General features: G+C 40.4%; 5 protein-coding genes and 1 pseudogene across 9 annotated transcripts in view; all 6 read right to left on the bottom strand.

Moving 5' to 3' along the window:
• Nucleotides 1–9,044, bottom strand: part of sky (GTPase-activating protein skywalker) — a 48,149-nt gene extending 39,105 nt beyond the window's left edge. For 2 of the 5 annotated variants that reach the window (XM_017151505.3, XM_017151507.3), the window contains exons 1-2: nt 8,859–9,025; nt 5,996–6,216 (exon numbers count right to left, since the gene is read on the bottom strand). The gene's annotated coding sequence lies outside the window, so the exon portion shown is untranslated. Of the gene's footprint in view, nt 1–5,995; nt 6,217–8,858 lie in introns of all 5 variants that reach the window. The other 3 variants (XM_070211750.1, XM_017151509.3, XM_017151513.3) reach the window with 3 other exon arrangements.
• Nucleotides 9,045–9,198: 154 nt separating this feature from the next.
• Mtp (microsomal triacylglycerol transfer protein) lies at nt 9,199–13,128 on the bottom strand. Its single transcript, XM_017151566.3, has 6 exons — nt 12,871–13,128; nt 11,372–12,171; nt 10,386–11,316; nt 9,786–10,326; nt 9,551–9,718; nt 9,199–9,491 (listed from the first exon to the last, which is right to left on the bottom strand). The coding sequence occupies exons 1-6, from the start codon at nt 12,935–12,937 to the stop codon at nt 9,341–9,343; spliced, it is 2,658 nt and encodes an 885-aa protein (XP_017007055.2). The 5' UTR covers nt 12,938–13,128; the 3' UTR covers nt 9,199–9,340.
• Nucleotides 13,129–13,974: 846 nt separating this feature from the next.
• Nucleotides 13,975–14,465, bottom strand: LOC123002900 (UPAR/Ly6 domain-containing protein CG9338-like; annotated as a pseudogene).
• A 318-nt stretch (nt 14,466–14,783) lies between these two features.
• RPA2 (Replication protein A2) lies at nt 14,784–15,933 on the bottom strand. The gene is made up of 4 exons (XM_017151455.3): nt 15,798–15,933; nt 15,676–15,737; nt 15,050–15,624; nt 14,784–14,924 (listed from the first exon to the last, which is right to left on the bottom strand). Exons 1-4 carry the CDS (start codon nt 15,808–15,810, stop codon nt 14,846–14,848), a joined length of 729 nt encoding a protein of 242 aa, XP_017006944.2. The 5' UTR covers nt 15,811–15,933; the 3' UTR covers nt 14,784–14,845.
• A 133-nt stretch (nt 15,934–16,066) lies between these two features.
• Nucleotides 16,067–17,712, bottom strand: Nthl1 (Nth-like DNA glycosylase 1). The gene is made up of 4 exons (XM_017151452.3): nt 17,550–17,712; nt 16,997–17,488; nt 16,776–16,946; nt 16,067–16,708 (listed from the first exon to the last, which is right to left on the bottom strand). The coding sequence occupies exons 1-4, from the start codon at nt 17,691–17,693 to the stop codon at nt 16,292–16,294; spliced, it is 1,224 nt and encodes a 407-aa protein (XP_017006941.2). The 5' UTR covers nt 17,694–17,712; the 3' UTR covers nt 16,067–16,291.
• A 175-nt stretch (nt 17,713–17,887) lies between these two features.
• Nucleotides 17,888–22,380, bottom strand: LOC108064173 (probable multidrug resistance-associated protein lethal(2)03659). The gene is made up of 7 exons (XM_017151579.3): nt 22,271–22,380; nt 21,816–22,064; nt 21,607–21,760; nt 19,794–21,547; nt 18,527–19,736; nt 18,055–18,471; nt 17,888–18,002 (listed from the first exon to the last, which is right to left on the bottom strand). The coding sequence occupies exons 1-7, from the start codon at nt 22,336–22,338 to the stop codon at nt 17,973–17,975; spliced, it is 3,882 nt and encodes a 1,293-aa protein (XP_017007068.2). The 5' UTR covers nt 22,339–22,380; the 3' UTR covers nt 17,888–17,972.
• Between the last annotated feature and the right edge of the window lie 871 nt (nt 22,381–23,251).

Raw genomic sequence — 23,251 nt, 5'->3', positions numbered from 1 at the left:
GGCATCATAATACATATATATTTTTTACTCACTTATATAAATATATTTTTAAGAGTACCTACATGGCATATTTTCGCCAATTTCTGCCAAAATGTATTTAAGCCATTTTTATGAGTCAGTTTCTCGCATTTAACGCGGTGCGGTGCGATTGTCCGCACACTTGTTTTGGCATTCCAGCGAACTCCAATGATATTCGAGAGCCGAGTTTGAGTTTGAGTTCGCGTTTCGATTCCAAGTTAACCGCCAAAAGCGTCACGTGCTTTTCGAGTCGATTCGCTTTATCGCCGCCTTTCTGCTCGCTTTTTTAGCGCTCACTTTGTTTTTGTTATTTGCCTTTGTAAACAATGGGAGGCTTGTTTCTAAATATTTATAGCGTGTTCATTTGCGTGCCAGTGTCTGTCTGTGGGCCTGTGCATTTTGTGTAATTCGGTATCGCTTATTATACAATACCATTTTAGGTTAGGCACGAGTTAACATTTTATACAATTTCGGCCAAGTCTGCCAGCGGCAGAGTTCATTTTTCGCAGTACGGTTGGGTGGGCGTGTTCATGATTTGCTAACTTTCTTAACCGCCTAATACCGCCTTCTTATTGTGCGATCACGTTCACCAAAATATCCAGGGAGTGCGGAATATAGATGCGTAGGCAGTCAAAGAAAGACTCGCTAATTTCCCAAACACGCAAAATTAACAAAGACGATCTTGCGATGCAGGAGTTTTGCGTCAATTGCAACTTGTAATGGAATATTTTCCAAGAAATATCTTATACGAACTTGGATAATAAAGAATATAGTTATGGATAACATTTGCATGCTAATAATGGTCGCTTTTCGCACAAGAATGCTAAGATCAACATAATTGGATTTGCTTGAAAAAGGTTTTCTATGAATTAATTATCCAATAGCGGTATTATCCGGGTTATCTGAGTACTTAAAGACTATCAGATATTAATGGATAACTATTAAAATAATAATTTTTAAAGAGATTTTTTAAATAGTTTATTACTTGGATAAGATTATAAAATCTTACATTCTTAGTATTTTCGTTTATTTCTGCTCCTAAAAGTGAGCAGCTCTTTATCCGCTACTATATTAAATAACTAACAACAACCAATAGAGAACAAAATCCTTAGATTTAAACAAATTGAAGACAGTTAAATGTTTTCCCGGTCCATAAATAGCACATTAGATCTACTACCTACCTAGCTGTGCTCTAAGAATTTAAATTCATTTAGCAGAGGAAAGCAAAACAGATGCTGAATAATTAGTGACCATGACTGACACTTCCGGAAGCATCACAATTTGCATTCACAACACGGCAAACAAAATACAAATTATTAATTAAAACAAATCTGCGCCGACCCCGACCCACGCAGAAATAAATTGAATTATCCCGGCGGCAAAATGCACAACTGGGGAAAAAACCAAATAATTGAATCACTCAGCGATCGAAAGCGCTTCAAATTGGCCAAGGGAAAATAAACAACAGACATAAAATATTCAAGCAAAACAGAAAGAAACCCCAGAGACATCGAATCGAAGCTCAAGAATTTTTTCGCAAATCGCACAGCCTGGAATTCCGTTGGTGGCTTCTGCGGGAATCGTTTCGCTTTCATTCTGTTTGGTTCGGTCCGGTTTGGGTTCAGTTTTCAGTTTCCATTTTCAATTCAATTAAACGTCGGCGGGCGGAGTTCAGCACACATTGCTGAACCTGGCGTCTGGGACCTTTTTTCAATTCTTTACATTTTTTTGTCTGCTCTGCGCGTAATTCACTGTATTCAAATATGTATAATAAAATAAACGCCTGTATGCAAAACACAATGGGCGAAAAAAGCAAACTACGCGACCCATTGTCGAGGCGAGTGGCTGTGGTGCACAGGGAAAAATTCAAGTCCTTTAATAAAATCAAAAGAATGTGAAAGGAACTGATCTTTTCAGATCTTACAGAACTTAAAGATATAATTTGACCAAAAAGTACATTGCTGAACTGTCCTCTAATGGATTTTACTATAAAAACTGCATTAAAGTCCCTTACACGTAATGTGCATCAATTAAGATCAGATTAATTTAGCTACTTTTTTCTGCGTGCTCTTTACTGGTTTGCCTCGGGCCCGGTCGCAGATTCAGATACAAAAGACTGGGGCCGGATGTTTTCGAGCAAGTCCCCACCAACTGTGGCTTTTATGCGAATTGAACTTATCTCAATGAAGAGTGACAACGCGACCAGAGCGATGAGAACGTCTCTGGGGGCATTGCTGGTGTTTAAGTATGGAAATTGCCGCAACGGATAAATTGCCACACTGCACTCTGGACACAGACTTAGGTTGTTATCAGCCCCCCAAAGTGGCCACCCACTCGAAAAGCGAGTGGATAAGTGTAATTCAAAATAGATTCACAAGGGATCTGCAGTCAGCTTGCACTTGGTCAATTGTAAATAACAACGGATAAGAGCACAATAAACTATATCATGCAAATTGTATTTGCTTATATTAGTTCATGGGAGTGTAGACCTCTGGATATGAGTATTTTTTAGAACATATATAAAAATTCTAACAATTCAATCTAAATTCTGATAAAAATTATTATCCGAACGTGTACCAAATACCATGAAAAAGGTTCGTAATTTTGAATACGTCAAGATAGGGGATACCAACAATAACGAATCCAATTACTTGAATATTGTCATTTATCTGCTGGTTTCCCTATCAAGATATTTGGAAAATTGCCCCCGTTGGCAACGCATAATTGAGTTACATCCCACCCAATTGATTAGCCTACACTTACAGCACTTCCTATCAGGCAAAAAAACAACTGATAACCAGATCTGCTTATTGATTTACAGCTTATCCGGCACGGATAACGTTTACAACACGGCAACACGATGTCAGGCGAAATCAAGGTTATTTAATCAATGGGGGAAGTGTGGAAATATTTACCCTGCGGCCAGTTATTAACTTATATCCAATAGCCGTCAGATATCGCTAAACAGCTACAGCTCTACAACCATCTGTTAAATATTTTATTTTCGCCCGTGCAGTGGCTGTCGACAATCGAGATCGGGCTCAATGAAATTACTTGCACAAATTAATGCCGCACAATTACCGAACGGGCCAACGACAAAGTCATATCCAAAGTCGGGCACAAATTGATTGTTTGGTATCTCGGGCATATTCCCGCCATGTATCTGCTCTCTATATAGGATTTATATATATATCGAGCAGTGCGCTTATACCGCGCCAATTGCCTTTCATGTGCAGCGTTTTATATTTAATTTTATTTTAGTCTCGCTTTTTATGTTCGAGTGTAGGAAATCCATCTGGTGGGCGTATTTTTGTTTCGCTCCTCTGTTCTGTCATTAACACATCGCGGCCAGTACTTGATTTAATAAATTTGATTAGGATTTATGAGCGTGTGGGCTTTCAATTTCGCGAGCCCCTCGTAAAATGAAGCGGTCCTATGTGTGAAGTTTCGCTGGTATCTACATCAGGTGATCACGTCAAATAACTGATATAACACGGTATAACGGATAAAACTATCGACCAAACTCGAACTAAATTAATTTATTACAAAAGAAACATATCTACAGAGATCTTATCGGTTTTTGTTAATGACTTTTGATCCTGGATGTATGACAAACAGTTTTATCTGGTTGCATTGATGTAACTATAGTTTCTAAAAAATGGGGGTTTCGTTTATCCGACTATAAATAAACAATTAGGGGTTTATAAGGAATGCACAACAATATTTTGAACATTTTTTGTATTTCGTTGCTTACTTATGAAACGATGTGTCGAACACTGTTGTGCACAGTACGTGTGGCAGCAGAGAACGAGCAGAATTATTCGCAATGCGCAAAACAATTAATTATATTAACACAGTTACAGTAATAATTAAAAAATCATATTAAATAAATAAGCTAACATTTTTTAAAATAACATATTTAAAAGTATAACATAACAACCAAATTGGTTTTGATTTGTTTATTACAAGACCTTCTTTTGTGCTGATGGCTCAGTAATAATACTAACCTAGCTTAACACAATCGTCCCCTAAAGGGGACAAATTTCGAAATTTTTGTTTGTCCACTCAAACGCAAACCAAAACAATTAATTTTCTGGTAATTTAACATAAACCAGGTCCCATGACAACCCCAGCCAGATTTACGGCCAACGAGCGGACATTTTGTGCAACATTCTCGTGGCCACAGAAATAAATTCGTAGCAAAGGTGAGAGCCAAGAGATTTTAGAGGGGCGATTTGCCCGAAAAAAATATTGATTTTCTGCCCACCTTAAATGCGTTGCCAAGGGTAGGAGACACTGGGTTAGTTGGTTAGTCTCAACAAAGTTCAGACCCTTTGGCAGAGTTCAATGAACCAAGTGACTGACAGTATTGTGGAGCTTATAGACAGAAACTTGTAGACTGCACTTGGACAATAATCGACGTGAATCACCAAATAAATCACGTTGTCGTCGCCTAGGCACGTACACATATTGCTGAATATGTGATATGGATGGTTGTGCACGCAAAAAAATATTCCTATTTGTTAAGATCGATCGACTAGTTTCGTATTCAAATTTTCAAATATTTATAATCAATTTTAATGGTTACATGTTTAGTTATAGCTTCTAATTCTAAAAATAAAAAAAGTAAATTAAATAGTAAAAAGGACTCTAAGGTTTGCCTAAATGATGTTATATTTTTCCTGTGTGCATTGGATAAACGGATACATAAATGGATGGATGTGAGACTCAGTGCAAAGCGACGTTGACTTATTGAAATCGATTGATTCTGATTCCAGTCGGTCAGCTTTGGTTTTATTTTTTCTGGCTGGCTTGCTTGCCGGATCTGTAAATTGCACGACTGCTTTTAATGATTTTGTGAGGCAAATTTGAAAAGTCGTTTTGTATCGGTCAACTCACGTGAGCGATCGATTCGATAGGACCAGCTGACAGACAGTTTACCCAAATACAATTTGTCCATTGCCAGTCAAATGTATTTAGATAAATACCATATTTTCCAAAAGTATCTTAGTAGTATTTCCCCATTTTTCCGATTTAATTGGTTCGGTTTTGTGGCAATCTCCCTAATAGATAAGATAACCCCGCCCAAAAATTGAATTTTTGCGAAATGTTTGCTGATTGTATTGCTTTTTCGTTGAATTTCAGCGGGCAAGGCTATACAGTTATAGATTAGGTAATTTATATGACCCAATGTGCGATTTTAATCGCTTAAACAAATGTTTGGAGAACAAGCAAAATAATAATTCATAACTCCAAGAGTTAACAATTTAACAATTGTGAGTTTTTAAACACCAAATAATGTTCTTTATATTGATGAGTCATTAGAAGTAATAGGAAGGGGATATACCGAAAAGATATTGAAAAATTCACAAATTTATAGTTGTAGATAAATCCCCTTTTAAAATTAGCTGATAAATAAAGAAATTCACCAGCTGTAAATATTTAAATATCATAAACACCAACACTAACTAGCCTCCTAGAATAAACAGACAATATATTTTTAATAACATAATCCCTAAAAACTCCATAAATAGCGAAACGTCTTCCCTTACATAATATTTAAGTTCTAAATAAACAACTTTTATAATTTGTAAATTTTTTCAAGCACTATCAACTTGGAAAAACATGGTTTGCTGCCGTCATAAATTGTGCAAGGCTGAACGAAAAAGAACGTCTATCTAATCAGCTACGTATAAAAGAACACATGAAAGCCAGAAAAAGACGGAATTTAAAGGGGTATAACATGTATTGGGATTTCAGGAAAAGAAAAATTAGAATAAAATTTATGATCACAATGAATCATACCAAATACTCATTTTGTGATTGAAACTTTAGTCCACATGAATTGCAAAATGTTATCAAAAATAAATGACTCATGAAGAAAAAGAATACACCGATTGAAAAAGTAACATTGGAAATTCTTTCGGAGAGAAGGAGTGAGACACAAAAAGTGGAAAAGAGAGATAATTTAATTTACCTGTGAATTTCTGACGTTGTTGTTCTTCTTTTCCTTGCCTTCCTTCGTTGATTATTTTTACTTTTTTCTGTGTTCTTGTTCCGTTCTCTTTTTTTCTGATTTGCTGCACTTGTTCTTCTTCTCCTTCTCCTTCCTCTTGTTTTTTTTATGCACTCGAGTTTTGTTTTGCTTGCCTCGTTCGTTTTATCGTGTTGTCACGTTTTCACTTTCACAGGTAAATTCTAAAAGAGCAGGATATATATTCTTTTTTACCCAATTTATTCTACTGCCAGAGGGGGCGTGGCGCGGGGCAGGCGGTGGGCCACTCTTTGGCCTTTACACACACACACGCACACACACAGAGTGGAAGAGTGAGAGAGCGAGAGGGATAACCACTGCCTTTCGAACTAATTGTTATAAATATACTCGAATATATCCGAAAACCTTTTATTTTTTGTACTTGTAGCGGTTTAATTTTTTTCGACCTATATCCATATTTTTTGTTTATGAATCTTATTTTACTTATTTCAACGGGAACCGAAAGCACAAGCAGCGCGGGCGAAAATTTATCGTGCAATAACAAAGAGCGCCTTTTGCGGGTTGCTTAAATAGATTTTCGTTCACTGGGTCTTCGAACCTCTCTCCCATTTCTCGCTCTCTAAGGTTTGACGAACAGTGGGATTTAAACTTAAAAATTATGCACAATGTGCATTGCATGTACGTTAAGCCTAGTACTCAGACTAGTCGAAAAATATTAATCTTTTAGTGTGACCGAAGTTTACGGAGTTCATCCGCAATGCATGTAGCATGGTCTTACTCTCAGCAAACAAATCAACTGGCGCCAATTTTAAAATATTAGAAAACGTTGAGCCGACCTGGGTCGCAAGCTTTAAATTTGCTGTTGGCATGAGGATATGTATTGCCGCAACTCCTACAGGCAGTTTTCCATAGGTTTTTGGGGTTTTCATTCCAAACACAGCCAAAGATTAAATTTTTTATTCATTGGGCCGCGGCTAAAGCCTAGTACTCAGTACGACGAAAACTGCTAGCTAAGCATAGGAGTAAGCGAGAGGCAAATAGGTAGCTAAAGCCCTTAGCCGGGGACTTTTTCCCACCTCGGTACTCAGTTGAGCTAAGGAAATAGTAAGAAAATACCACTAAAATACTAGATTTAGCGGATGAATTCTGATGAACGCCTTTAGCCGCGGCCCAAAGAATAAAAAATTTGATCTTTGGCTGTGTTTGTGCAGAAGCGGTGTGCCAATAACATATTATAAATAGAATGAAAACCCCAAAAACCAATGGAAAACTGCCTGTAGGAGTTGCAGCAATATATATCCTCATTCCAACAGCAAATTTAAAGCTTGCGACCTAGGTCGGCTAATCATTTTGTAATATTTCAAAATTGGCGCCAGTTAATTTGCTTGCTGAGAGTAAGACCATTCTACATGCATTGCGGATGAACTCCGAAAACTTCGGTCACCCTAAAATATTAATATTTTTCGACTAGTAAAACTCTTAGCCGAACTGAGTACTAGGCTTAAAGGCGTTCATCGGAATTCATCCGCTAAATCTAGTATTTTTGTGGTATTTTCTTACTATTTCCTTAAGCCTAGTACTCAGTTTCTGATATCACCCCCACAACAAAATCCTAGATCCGCCACTGGCCCGAATAGTTTTGCCCACTGTGCGAAGTCTTAGGTTCGATGTCGAACCAAAGAGATTTAGGGAAGTTTGAGAGAGTGGCAGCTCGAGCAATAAAAAATACAAAATAATATAAACATCGAATATATTTATAACTTGTTATTTTGAAAACATAAAATATAAGCAATGCAGCGTATTAAAAAGCTTGGAATTTTCTTTAAAAACCCAACAAATTTTTTTGGGGTAACGATAAGCAGAGCGCCTAATACCGTTATAAAAAGTGGGAGAATAGCAAAATGGGGGACTGGGAGAGAGAACAGCAAGTGCGCAAGTGTGTGTGGGGAAAAAACTGGCCCCTCTCATACTGCACTTAAAAAAAATTTACACTGTTTGCTTGTCGTATTCAAAATTCTAGAATTTTCTTTGACTTGATGATCAATAAATTGGCAAATATTAAATTAAACACGAAAGTAATAAAGGTTTTTAGAACCAATGATGAATCGTTTCTTATTATATAAACAAGGGATTAGTTAATTTCAATTGAAGTCAGAGAGAAGGAGAGAACACGATCTTACTTTTCGGGTGGATCTTACTCTCTTTTATTTAATGCCTCTGTATGAGTGTGATAATGAAAAATACGAATGCTAATTTCGCCGGTTAATTTATGTTAAAATTGTCTGGTAATGCATATAAATTTAATGGCCAAACAAACGTTCTTTAACAGTGGCATTTGTTTTACTTTTTATAAGTAGATAATATATTTCAGAAGAACTAAATGCAAAAATTGCAGAACATTTCACACGTGGTTTTTTTTGTATTGCAACTTCACGCAACAGAAATTCCCGCACACACATGAGAAATAAAAAAATAAACGGAACACGTCGAATAGCACAACAACAACAAAACTCTCTTTTTCTCTTTCCTACTCTCCCATTTAGTCTCTCTCTCACACTCCAACTTTGTTTGTGTGCGTAAATAAAAAAGAAAGAAAAAATGTTGTTAATTTTAGTACTTCGCTTAGCACATTAGTTAAAGCGTAAATTGGTGACACAAATATCGATTTATTGAATATAAACATTTTCAATTGGCTCGCTTTTATATCTGGCAAATAGGAGTATTTATTTTGGGCAACTGGATTAGGATTTTGATTTGGAATTTGCGTGCGTGTGTGTGTGAGACGAGCCTTCTAATGCTCCCAAGAAAATGAAGAAGAGCACCATTTGGTGGCCTAATTTTTTACCACTGCTTTCGTTGTCGAGTTTTAAGGATCTCCGCATTTATTAACCTTGTTCACGATGATTTGCGCTTTTATTGATAATTTCGCAATATTGTTATTTACTTTTTGAGCGTTTGATTGTGCACTTTTTTTTTTGCCGCGGATTGAAGAAGAAGAACGTCGTAGTGTTTGAAAGTGTTGTGGAATTTGGGGATGGGAGTTTGTAACTCATGCTATCGATAAATCGATGTGACACGTTATCGAAATTTCCAACACCAGTGGCGGGTGTTTTAAATTTAAAGATTTCTTAACGTTTGAAGAGGAATTGCATTCTCATTTTTAAAAATAAATTTAAATAAAAGGCTTTTTAAGTATGAAAATTAAATTGTCTTTGTTCGTTTGAGTTTACAACTATACGAGTCTTAATCTCTGAGTTTTTAACATATCATTACAGTATTTATCTCTTTTTGCACAGGGGATTCCCAATAATCTCGAAGAAAGTTTCATTAGTCGCTAAATATGATGTTGCACATTTCGTTGTTCTTCTGATTTAGGGCGAAAGTGCAGCCCGCAGTTTTGTGGGACAGTATAGAGCGCACATGTTTGGCATAAGGTCGATCCACGTTTTGTAGGAAAACCGAACGAATGGAGGTTTGTCTGGGCAAAGAATAATCAATTAATAAGCATGTTAAATAAATATGTCTATTGAAACTCACTTGAGAAGCTGTTCGGGTCGCTGAAGCTGCATGCACAGTTTAATGCCGCTGTAAAAGTCCAGGTCCGCATTCAGACTCAGTTTCGGTTCGTGGGTGAGGCTGAAATCCTGGACTAATTTCGCATAAGTGAAACCAACGGCCACGTGACCCAGGACAGCGCTCCCAGTGCTAAGGTCAGAGAGAAAGATCATGTTAAAATCCATTTAATAAATAAATTTCCCAGCATCCGACTCACTTTTGCTGAATCTCCGTCTGAGCATTCCGGTTCCACAGGCTGAAGCCCACCTTGCCATTGAGATCCACACTCCTAGCGCCCAGCACTCGCCAATGCAGAGTGGCCCCCGATGCCAGGATTATGTAGTGCTCGTTGTCCTGGGCCAAAGTGGTTGCCTGGTAGGCGGGCGTCGAGTCCGAGGCACTTCCTCCCCACACGTGCCCCATTAGCTCCGTCTGACCGCTGAAGAAGATCAGCGGTCGCAATTGGGCGCCCTGCACACTGATCTCCATGCCTGCCGTTACTGTTTCCTCGCCACCCAGTTCATCGTCCGCCGGAATCTGGTCATTTCCATCACCCGAATCACTATCGCCAACCAGCGAACCCAAGCCGGCAGTGTAGATGCCCAATTTGAAGCTGCTAGCCTGGGAGCGTCCTGCGTGGAGCAGAAATTCCACAGAGCCACGCTTGAGGATTCCCTGGTACACTTCCTGAGTGCTCAAGAGGGATTCGTTGAAGGCAGGCGCCAGAGAAAGCTGGCGGGTGAGGACTGTCGTCAGGCCTGCAAGTGATTGGTTTATAAGATTAAATACTTAAAAAAAAAAGAAATAAAACCCTCACCCTTTTGTCCCAGCACATTGTAGTTGTTCACCTGCTTCCTTTTAGCCAGCTCCGTTTTAAACAGAGCCCTGAATCGTGGGCACTTCTCAGCCAGCATGCGCAGCTTCTGCAGCACATAGGTTTTGATCTCAAACTGACGATCATTGGAGGCCAGGTACTCCAACAGGTGACCCAATTGCTCCTGACTCGGCCTGAGCGATAGGATAATGTCCAGAGCCAGGGTGCGAGCGGAGCTATCAAAGCGCCGCCTTCGCTGGTAGAAGATACTTTCAAACTGCCTTCGATGCGGCGAATCAAAGCTGTTCAAAGGAAAAGCTTTCAGGGCCTGCAAAGCAGCCACCGATAAATGCGGCTGCTTGTCACTTTGAGCCTGTTCCAGCAGGGATGCAATGGTGGCCGGATCCTGGAGATTCTGCAGAGCCCTGATGTACAAAGTGGGCTCCTTAGAGGTCAAGCCTTGCAGGATATAATCTCGCACTTGCTGCAGCAAAGGATCCTCAACATCGAATCGGCTTAGGCGGGTTAACGTGGCCAGAGTTTGGATAATGCTTTCCCTAAGCTTTAACTGCTTTTGGATAGATTCCAGCTCGAGTAATCCGTACAAATGTTCGATTATTTTCCTATCCGGATGCGTGGCCACCGCTAGCGACTGCAAGTATTTCTCCAGCAGATCCAATTGCTCGGTCGAGATTTCCGCCCCTTTGTAGAGGAATTCAAAGGTGGCATTATGCGCATCGAAGGTTTGCACAGCACCCAGAAGATCCATCAACTGGGGCAGCAGTTTCGAGTGCTCCCTGAGTAGATCTTCGAACTGTTCCTGCCCGGTGATGCGAGCCAAGGGGATTAGTTTGACGTAAGCAAGAGCCAGCGTGGATTTGCCCACGTCCTCGGATTGCAGTTCCTCCAGAGAAGCCTTCAGTTGTTCCTCAAGCTGTAAAAACATATTCGAATTCTGAAAAATTCCAAACTCTTAATCGATGGCTTACAGTTTGCTCTCTGATCTCGCTGATCATGCCATCTACATCGGATTCCAGCTCGAAAACGCGATTCCAGTCCAGCAGGCTCTGGATGACCTCCTCAAGGTTGTCCCTTTCCAGTTGTTTCACCTCCTGCGATCCTTGGGAAACGTGTTGCAGGACTAGAGTACTCTCCACCGAGCTTCCCACATCCGGTTTGGCCGCTAGGCTCAGGCGGTGATTCTCCACGGACTCTGCCTTCAAAAGAGTTCCCTCTGAAGAGAGCTCGTAGGAGACCTGCTCCCGGGCTTGCTGAGCAATGCCCAGAGCTTCTTCCGGGTGATAGTTCACCCTGAGATCCCACAGAGAACAGTCTCTTTTGGTTTTCTCAACTTTCGTTGAAGATTTCACACTGTAGGACACTCGACACAGGCCAGAAACATCCAATTCCTCCTCCTGGGAGCCATCCAATCTCAGCTGCAGGAGCGAAGCTATTCCGCGCTTCAAATTAAGCAGGGATTGATCTTTCGAAGAGTGGGCGATCACCTTTTCAGGCTGTCCCTTGACCAGACTTATGTAGAAAGGCCTATCGGGTATCTGGGTGATGGGTCGGGATTTTCCGGAGGCATCAACCCGACTGCCGCTGAGAAAGACCTCCAGCAACTGATCTTCATCACGACTCCAAACCGAATTGATCTTAAGATCGCTCTCAAATGTATATCTCGTCTCCTTGGCACTTGAGTCTTTTCCCAATTCCTGGAGAATCACTTGATTTTGCAGCTTGAAGATTTGCTGGCTGCTCGGAGGAATTAAAGCTGTGCTTCCCTGGTCTAAAGAAATGTGGGCGAAGAAGAAAGAATGGAACACGTCATTAGTCAACCGAATTGTTATAACTTTCACCCAGAATCAGAGCCCCACGCTGATATTTTTTTCATTTGCTTAGCCTGGGTCGAGGTTATCAACAAGTGGCCCTGCACAGTGGGCGGCATTATCTCGAGAAGTGGAAAAAGTGTATGAGGAAGAGATAATCCAAAAGAAGAGATGGGGTGATAGATAGCAAAGGTCGATTATTTTCGGGTGTTCTAATGTTTGCGGGAATCTTTAAAATTCTATATTTGTACTAATTTATTAGTCTTATATTAAATAAAGATAAACAAATATATAAATTGAAATTACTGAATTGAGCAAACACACTTTTGGACATAACAACAAGAAATGTAAAACTCCAAATTAGCACTTCTAACATAAAATTTTAATTGACCTTCAAAACATTAACACCTTTGTCACTTATTCGTCCCACTGTCTTAAATCAGCTGCTCCAAATGGAAAGTGTGTCAGATAAAAGTTCTCTTCGGCTTTTTGTTTGTGTGAGTGAGTGGGGGATCGGCAATGTCAATGTTATCACTTGTTTGTGTGGGTAAAAGCCACAACAAATAGTTCATTCAACTTGGCTTTAACTTTCTACGTGCTTTGAATTCGCCAAAACCAATTTGCCCAATTAAACATTAAATATTGGCATTAAAACTCACCCAAACTTCCAAAAAAGAGGGCCAGAAGAAGCAGAGATGGCAGACAGTTTTTATGTTTGTTCTCCATGTTTTAAATGGCTTTTGTTCGACTCTGTACTTTTAGTTGGCTGAGCTGAGGTTTCTAAATTAATTCATTGATAAGACTGTTGTTAGGGCGGCAGGCGATGGACTTTAAGGCAGAATGCAATAACCGACGCGAGCTGAGAATCAAAATCAACTACACCCATATAATATGTTGAATGCCGGCTACTTCTGATTTGTGGTGAGTATGAACAGCTGAGAGCAGTGCTGTTCTGTGGGTCATAAAAAAGCTAAACTAGCTTTAAAAAAAGCTAGAAATAGGCAAAGAATTTGGATAGTACGATATTTTTATTAAATTCGCCAAACATCTTCTGATGCTAATTATACCCGTTAGTCGTAGAGTAAAGGGGTATATTGTATTCGTGCAAAAGTATGTAACAGGGAGAAGGAAGCGTTTCCGACCCTATAAAGTATATATATTCTTGATCAGGGTCACTAGCCGATATAGCCATGTCCGTCCGTATGAACGCTGAGATCTCGGAAACTACAAAAGCTAGAAGGTTGAGATTTTCCACACATATTCTTGGGCAGCGCAAGTTTATTTCAGCCAAGCGCCTCGCCCCTCTAACGCCCACAATCGCCCACTAACAATTTTAAAATATGTCTGGCGCCCACACCTTTAAAGATTTCCGAGAAGTATATATGCAATTTTGTTGTGTATACTTATACCTATCGAAATGTAGAAGACATTTTTCAAATCGGACCATTCAATAAAAAGTTATACGCAATCAAAAAAATGGTATATATCTATCTCCCTCGCACTCCCTTTAGCCGAGTGACGGGTATTAGATAGTCGGGACAACAACCCGACTATAGCGTTCTCTCTTGTTTTTAAATTTAATTTTTTTTCAACAGGCTTTTATTTTTAATTGCGCTCGGCTGAAATAAACTTGCGCTGCGTAGGAAATAAATAACGTGATTTTTATTGCAGACAAAAATAGCTTAAAAGGTGTATAACAATTAAGAGAGATTTAAAAGTGTCTAAAGGCCCTTGAGGTGCTTTTATAACCATTTTCGATATGGTTAAGATGCTCCAGCGGTGTTAGTGATAAATACTACACACGGGAAGAAATGTTGAATGACTCCGGCAGTGGGATCCAGTGAGGAGGATCCGTTGCACTCGTCTTGGTGCAGACCTCGCAGCTCAGAAGCTTGTTAGTCGTCAGGGAGGTATCAGTCTGACATCCGATCGTAATGTCGCCGAAGAAGCAGCTCCTTACGATCTGGGGGTTACCAGGAACTGAAATTATAGTTTTGGCAATAATTAAATATAACATTTTTAAAATTTCTGTTCAATGCTCATGTAATGATTCTTCGTCGTACTTACCATCAATAGTCTGCTTCATGGAACCGGTGGCATTTAATTCAATACAGAAATTCCGGGAATTTTCTTACCCGTGCAAGCCAAAGTGGCCAAGACTGTGAAAGCCAAGATCAGTTTTACACTCGACACCATTTTTACGATTAAACACCAATTCTTTGACTATTTCTTAAAGCAAACCTTCACTGCACGGTGGCTGGCGAGCGATATTTCAGCGCTCAGTCCACTGTCCATTTTTCCACTCAGCGTTGCTCTCAGTTGTTTTTGGATTTGTATAGAAGCTGCCTCACAAAAAAATTAAGAAAATATTGGGTCCTGTTGAGTTTTCAAACAACTGTTATTTCTTAAAAAGTTTCACGGAACTTTGCTACTTTTTGTAGAAATTGAAACGTTCGTCAAATTAATTCTAAAAAAATTATAGCTTGCGAAGAATAGTTGTTTTATGTTTTATAATTACGTTATTTTTAAGGGTTTTTAATTTAATTGAAGAAAACAAGTTTATAATTAGGGGTTTTTTTAATATACTTATTTAATACGCATTTTGGAATAACATGTTTGTGATTAAGATTCGATTTACATTGTGCAAATAAAATGATCAGCATCAATGCTGGAGTAAATGTGCCCCTCGGAAATCATAAAGTCCAGAATGTTGCTAGAAGAACAAACGAGAACAAATGTTAGAATAATTCAACATTCCTAAATCATACGGAAAGGTTAAAGCAAAGTAAGGTATACAAAATAGCAAATTTTAACATATTATTGAAAAATATCGCTTACGTCAACTCTGAGTCGCTGATGTGCGAGAACTTGGCTTTCAGTTCCTTGCGGGAGATGCCCTCCTCGGATACATTGCTCTTGATGGCCTGGAAGACGGCCTGCTGCTTGGGATCCAGCCCACTTACAATGGCCGAGCTCTGGGAGGCGGTGAAATCAGCGATGGAGCCGGAAGAAGCCACTGCCCCAGATCCGCCCTTGTTCTGGTAATCCTCGGCCCTGTAGCGCGCATTGAGCACTTCCAGGAGATGGGTGCACAGCTCGTTCGGGTCCAGAACGGGCAGCAGTTTGAAGACCATTAGGGTCTTCTGGCCCGCCTGCGATCGCGTGGTGCCATAGACCTTCACGTAGTTGTTCAGCATGACCTCGGGGGCCTTGAGGGCATCGCCCTCCTCCAACCAATAGTGCGCATCGATCCTGCCGCTGTGGTCCTCCAGGGTGTAGGTAATCTTCGTCGAGGAAGTCTCGATGTTTCGCACTATGGCCACCACACAGGCCATGCCGTATTGCATGCCGAACATTTCGATGTTGCCCTCCGGGGCGTCCACAATCTGCTTCACCACCAGTGGCACTATTCCCTGTTTTTAAATATGTTTAGTTTATTGAATATTTATGTTTTATTCACTCACCTCTCCCTTCTGATTGCTGGCTGCTCCCGTGGGCGCCGTTTGTGTGGCGTTGAAATCTCCAACTGGAAACGAGTATATGTTAGTTGTTCTATTATTTTCGTTAGCATACGGCATCTACTTACATGAATCGTTCATTTTGCTGGCTTTTCAGGGCTTACAATAATGTTTTTTGAATTAATTTCACAATAGCTGCCGGCAAACAACAAAACGCGCGAATTTAGAGGTGATAGTGTGACCGTTCCTTGGACTCCGAATAATACCAACATTTTGGTATATACTGAATACAAAAGAAAAAAGGTAGCCTAATTTTAAAAATCGAATTCAAAACTAAGTCGTATTTTAAAATCGTTTTATAAAGAAGAAAAAAAACAAAACTATGCAACTTCATTGTTTTTTAAATTCAAGTCTTAATCTTTAATATTTTAATGTTTTTTAATGGAATCGATGTAACTAAAAACTAATTATCCTTTTGTTTTTTCTAAATTAAGACTTATTTCTTGGACTTGTAGTCCATTTTTAACTTATTCTTCCTGAGATGGCTGACACAATTCATCGCTTAATACTTTAAATTTTATAAACATTTAGTTTTTGTAGATCTTCACTTAAATTTATCTTTCTATCGGTCCCTCTTCTTTTTTGGTTGAGATTCAGCGTTGGCTGAAGGACAAATTTCCTTGTTCAAGCATTCTCCGCAATTTGGCTTCACTGGCGTACAAATGGTTTGGCCAAATCCCACAAAAAGATGATTAACCTCCGACCAGAGACTAAAAGGCAGCCACTTCTCCAATGCGACTCGGGTTTGTTCCGGTTCCTTTGTGGGCTTTGGTACCCAGCCCAATCGATTTGATAAGCGATGCACATGGACATCCACTCCAATCCCGGTGATTTTATTCCAGGCCACCGCCATACATATATGAGCCATCTTGGGCCCAACACCTGGAAGAGCTATAAGCTCCTTTAGATTATCCGGAATGTCCGAATCATATTTTTCCATAAGTATCTCCACAGTTTGCTTGAGGTACTTGGCTTTGTTCTGCAATGGGTTGGTGAAGGAAGCAATAAATCTCATTTGAGTGATTTTTAGTGATTTTGTGACTAACCTTATAAAAGGATACCGGATGCAGTAGGCTCTCCAGTTCCGCCACTGGCATTTCCTTTAATTTGAGAGGAGTTAGAGTTCGGTCCTTAAGGCGATTCATGGCTTCAAAGGTGGTTTGATCTTTGGTTTGACTGGATAGCATCAAAGCTACTAAGTTTTGGAAGCGTTGGGTCTGTAAAATAATATTAATTTATAATTTTTCAACCTATTTTTTATGAATACCTTTGCATCTGCTTTGGAGTCCGCACAGCGATGGCATCCCATAGTGTCCACAGGAGCACTTTTAGAGGTTCTCATGATGCGTATGTTTTCTAAATGAATATACCATAAAGGATGTGGTGCTTGCACTTCCATATATAAATGCGTATCCCCTTGGGTATCCAGTTCTGTTTTAATATTATTTAATAACTCCTGATTCTCTTGTAAATTTAGTTCCTGCTTTATCTGTGGTTCCAGTTCCTTCTTGATCTTATCAATCCGTATGGGGGAATCTACAGCTTCTTGAACCACTTTGCATTTAACTACCGTAGCGGACCCCATTTGAATTTTGGTTACATTCCCCTCTTCCATCTTGTTTTTTTTTGGTACCACTCGACTTGGAGATAGGGGTTCCACTTTAAGGTGTTGCCCATTTAAGAGACGCTGCTTGCGGGTTCGAATCGGGGAGAAGTAAATGGAGTTACTAGAACCCAAACCCACTAGGTCTTCAATATCCTGAAAGTACAATAACTACGTCTTTACTTCTGCTGTAATCATGATTTTAGGTACCGCTTACTCGCACATTATCCGCCCGATTCTGCCGGCTCATTATCTCCGTGGGCTGTATCACCTCTCCTCTCTTGGCCAATTTGTTGGCCAACGTTTGTTTCTTCACATTTTTGGCCATGTTTAATAAAATTATTGCGCTCTTCGCGTTCATATGTTTGTTTACCTTTTGAACCTATCGATTTCGATAGAAAAACAAAGGTATTTTTAACAAACGGCCATACTGTAATATGTTGCGCGGGTAAATTTGAAATGTGGAATGACCAGGAATCAATTTAATTAAAGAGTTTTTATTTTGAGTTTGTAGTTTTTTTATTAATACAAGTTTTAATACTATGCGTATATTAAGTGCTCATCATTTTAAAACATTTTTAAAATGTACAATTATTTTTAAAAACATCAAGATCTATTGGCAGACCGATATATTTGGCTTTTATTCCGACAGCAATTTACTCTCGTGGGCCTGTAAAAAATACATTAGAGAAATACTATATAATTTTATTGCTTTTACTCACCTGATGTGCTATCTTTAAAAGGTGCTCAAAACTGGATCGACCTGTCTGCAAGACCATGCCGTAAAAGATTTTACTCCAGGACTGCGTCAAAAGTTCAAAGGGTGAACCGAATTCCACCAGATTGCCGGCATCCAACACCATTACCTTATCCGAATCTATGATCGTGTTTAACCTGTGGGCTATGGTCAGCACGGTGCAATCCTTGAACTTCCTGCGGATGGTGGACTGTATAAGGGCGTCCGTTTGGGGATCGACATTAGCCGTGGCCTCGTCCATCACTAGAATGCGATTCTCGCGGAGAATTGCCCGGGCCAAGCAGACCAATTGCCTCTGACCCACACTGTAGTTGGCACCCCCTTCCGCTATCAGACTTTCAAGACCCTTTGGCAACTCGGACACCTCCTCTTTAAGATGAACCTAACAAGAAAAATATTGTTAAGTTCTAGCTGCAATGAATATTACAATATCTCACCTCTTCTAGGGCCTCCCACAACTTGTCGTCGGAATACTGTTCGAAGGGATCCAAGTTGTAGCGCATGGTGCCGGAGAAAAGAACGGGTTCCTGGGGTATTATCGAGATCTTGCTTCGCAGATCATGAAGTCCAATTTCGGCTGTATCCCTGCCGTCTATCACCATGGACCCATCGTTGTAGGACAACCTGAAGAGGGCATTGATAAGCGATGATTTTCCGGCACCCGTTCTTCCCACAATGCCAATCTTCTCGCGTGGTTGGATAACGAAATTCAGTAACTTTAATACTTTATCCGACTTGGGATCGGGGTTGTATCGCAGGCTCAGCTCTTCCGCCCTAATCTCGCCCACTAGTGGCCAATTTTTGGGTGGTTTCTTATCCTCTGGGGACTCGAATTCTCCTTCTGATTCCAGGTTCCTATATTCCAGCACTCGTTCCACCGACGTCATGGAATTCTCCAGCTCAGCGGATTGTCGCATGCCCCACTGTACAGTCCCAGTCATGGACATAGCTTGCGTGATAGCCAGACCAATTTGCCCGGGATTGTCCAGCGGGGGATAAAAGTAGCTCATTATGGTCACCGATATGACATAGGCCACGCAAAACAGGTCCAGATAGTAGCCAAAAGCACGATTTGTGGACAGGAAGGTATAGTATCCCGAGCTGTGGAGATCCTGGTAGTTATCGTATTGCCTAGTCAGCAATTCCTGGGCACCCATGGCTCTGATGGTGGGCAGTCCATTTAGGGTGGCACTGAAGTGCGAATACATAGGGGATCTGGCCACCGCTTCCAATCTCTTCACGTCCCTCGAAGTGCTCAGATAGAACTTGCGGAGAAAGTGGAAAGCCAGGAACATGGTCATGGTATTTACCAAATACCACGGGTTTGTGATGCACAACACTCCTATAATTCCAGTGATTGTGAGGAATATCTGAATGCAATCGAGCATGACGGCAGGCAGTATTTCATCCACTTGTCCCAGATCCATGGCAAATCGATTGAGGATCCTGCCCGAGGGATTGGCGTGGAAGAAATAGAGGGCCGTGCGGGAGACCCCTTGGAACATGGTATTATGCAGCTGGGTGGAAGAGTGCATCGCCATGCTGAAGAAGAGAATCGTTCGGAGCAGGGCAAAGATCACCAGGGCAATATTGATTCCGCTAAAGATGTAAATGTCCAACGAAGAAGAGGAGTCGTTGTTCTTTACCCTGTGAGTGAAAAGTCTTAGAAAATTGAACTTACAATAAACATTTTGTGCTACTTACCAGTAGGACAGGAAGTAATCTCCCCCGGAGGCCAGAATTTGAGTGGCCAGGCAGAAAAAAGCCCCCATAATGACCAGAAACCATCCAGAACCTGCTGAAAAGTACTTCCCATACATGTCCAACCCAATTTTTCCCTTGGAACGCGCTTCCTGAACGGGTTGCCTTTCGTCTTCCAGCACAGAATCCGTGGCAGAATCCATTGAGGAGACACTGGTTCTACTCAATCGACTGCTTTGACGGGAGTAATTTGATTTATCCTCCTTGGCATCGCCAGCTGCTTTTTCCTGCTCGTGATCCGAATTTTCCTTTTCCTCCTGGGTTTCCTTGGCCAAAAGCTTGGCAAAGTCCTGGCCGCTTTTGAGCATTTCCTCATAGGTCCCAACAGCGGTTATTTTTCCCTTATCCATGATCACAATGAGATCGGCGTGCTCCAGGAATTGCAGTTGATGGGTCACCAGGATCACTAGTTTATCCCTCAGATAGCCACGCATGCACTCCTCGAATAAGTGGCGACCTACGTGGGTATCCACAGCGCTCAAAGGATCATCGAGGAGATAGGTATCTGCCTGCCGGTAAACAGCTCTGGCCAAACTGATCCTGGCTCTCTGACCTCCGGAAAGAGAGGCTCCTCTTTCGCCCACAAAAGTGCGATCTCCCTGAAGCAGTTCGAAATCTCTCTCCAAAGCACACTTCTTGACGACACTACGATATCGGTGCTTATCCATGGGCAAACCGAATAGAATATTATCCCTAACGGAGGCGTTGAAAAGCCAGGGTTCCTGGGAGGCATACGAGATTGTTCCCTTTACCTTAAGCTTTCCCGATTCACCAGGAAGTTCGCCCAATATGGCTTGAATAAGGCTCGATTTACCCGAGCCCACAGGTCCAATGACAGCCACCAATTGCGGTGGCTTAAGACTAATGTTGATATTATCCAAAACAGGCTCCGTGTGCTCCCGATTCCAGCGGGCTTGAAAGGATTGCAATTCCACTAGGGGTTCCTCTTTGAAGAGCCCATTTATATGTCCACCTCCGAGTTCCAGAACTCCAGACTCGTCCCTCATCATAAATCCCTTAATTCTCCTGAGCGTAACCATCATCTCTGCGAATTGCGACATTCCACTCGGGAAGAACTTGGTCACTGTGCGTCGCAGGATATTGTAGAAAGCGGTGACGGAGAAAGCCCGCTCTGCAGTCAATTCTCCGCCCATCAGGACGAATCCCAGAAGGCTTACGAATATCGCAATCCTGCCCAGAGTAATCTCAAATGACAGAAGAGTTCCTCGGATAAAGTTCACCTTGCGAATGGAGCTCATTTCACTGCGACGTAGCCGCTCGATTAGCCTGCCAAAGGGCTTCTCCCAGGTGTACATTTTAATCACCTGGATGCCAGATATAATCTCATTCATCATCCTAACCCTCTGATCGGTTCTTAGGGCTGTTTGCAATCTCAGCCTCGAAGTGAGTCGGCTCATAAAGGTTTGTATCGGAAGATATAGCAGCAATATTCCGATTCCGTAAAGTGAGGCTAGTCCTATTTGTTGGTATAGGAAGTACGAAGATATGAGCAACTCCAACGGCCCCAGCCACAGAAAGTGGAAGTGTATTAGGGCCCTATCGAAGCGGCCCAAATCGTTTGATATAAGGTTGACCACCTGACCCGTCGTTGTGTCTCCCAAGGCAGTGCGACTTAGCCGGAGGGCTTTTCGATATATAGCCGTACTCACTGCCACTCTCATTTTCATGGCCAGGTGCTACAGGAAGTAAATAAATATATATCAATATAATATAAACAAGAACTCTTAAAACTCACCATCATACCCATCATAAAGGGATGGAACATAAGAACAGAAATCAGTGTAGTTATAATCAAGGTTAATCCATAAATTTGAGCCCAAGGTCCGTCTCCATTTCCATTGATTGTAAACTCGGATATCAGAGCTCCCAGAATGAGTGGTAAAGTAGCTCTGTTACAAAAAAAGAAATATTTATTAAAGTAAATAATATGATTGTATTACTCACCTCGTTCCCAATTCCAGAACCCCACAAAATATGCCCGATACGAACAGTTTCCATCCAAAAACTTTGAGTATGACCTTTAGAATGCTCGGTTCCTTTTTCGGCTTATCCCGACAGGACTTGACTTCTGCCTGCCAGGTCTCAAAGAATTTATCGCCCAGAGTATCCGCTTTGTGTCCCCTTAAAGTCGTATAAAGATCGGTGGGCTCTAGAGTCTTTTTTCTGCCCTTGAAGAGAATGGGCAATGCGAAGCTGTGGAAGAGAGTACACTTGTATTAATAAATATTATGATAATTTTTAGGATAGCCCTCTGCCATTAAAGTTTATACAAACACGATAACCAGAAGTGACGGACGTGATCATCTCTCAGATTCTGTTATCTACTGATAAGGGTCTATTTTTTACATAATTAAGCTTTGTTCATTATAATAATAGTTTCATTGTAGTTTGTAGCATACCAGAACATTAAAACGGAGAAAATCCCCGCAGATTCGCGGGGATTTATTGGCAGCTTATTAGCCTGCATGTTTCTATATTATTTTATTTCATTAAAATAAACAAATAAAAGTATTTTGACTTTTTGTTGTTTAAATGGTTTTTATTTCACTCTATTGATGGATTTTGCACTTTGTTAAAAAACTAAAACTTTCCGTTGAACAATCCAAAAATTGCAAGATAAAAGCGTCTGTGGCGTTTCGCTTTTCAACTTGTTCTGCCTATATTTAAGTGCCTTCACCAAGTGATAAAACTCACGGAACTTTTCTCACCTGGATGACGTAGATTATCTCAGAGATAATCTGGCTAGTTTATGCTGGTAACAGAGAAAAATCTGCAATACTTCGCTTTAAAGTTGTAATATTACTTGAACTTTAACGTAAATATTAATTTTTACTTTTTTATATTAAAAGTTTCTGCGCCTTAACACTTAAGTAATCAAAAGGTTTCGAGGAAATTGGGAAAATTCTCTTATTTCATAACCATTTGTAATTCTTTTATTAGGAGAGATAAGCATCAAATAAAGATAAATCTACTAAAAATAGAATTATAATCTTATCAGGATTTTCTTCAGAAAAATAAGAAAGAGTGATCCCCAATCCATGTCCGTGTAGAGTATAGATATTTAACCCATATAAATACTTTGTTCTATGTAAGTAGCATGAAGTGTATTGAAATTCAGACGCGTACTCCCCTAAGTAGGTCGAATAAACTTTTTAATTAGCCATAAAGTAAAACTTACCAAACCGACTTGGTTTTACCTTAAAATGTTTATAAAAAATACTCCTAAAATTAAAATAAAAAAACCCTTTCTATGTTTATTTACTATAATTTCATTTTCTGTAGTTTTTGGTGCAATTTGTATATATTTATTCAAATGTAATTTATCTTTTATAATCAAAACCATTTTGCTGCCAAAATGTACCATAGTTATCATTGCAGCG

The sequence above is a fragment of the Drosophila takahashii genome, chromosome 2L, assembly GCF_030179915.1.
Source record: "Drosophila takahashii strain IR98-3 E-12201 chromosome 2L, DtakHiC1v2, whole genome shotgun sequence".
NCBI classification, from domain to species: Eukaryota; Metazoa; Arthropoda; class Insecta; order Diptera; family Drosophilidae; genus Drosophila; species Drosophila takahashii.
This window is presented reverse-complemented; position numbering and strand designations above follow the sequence as displayed.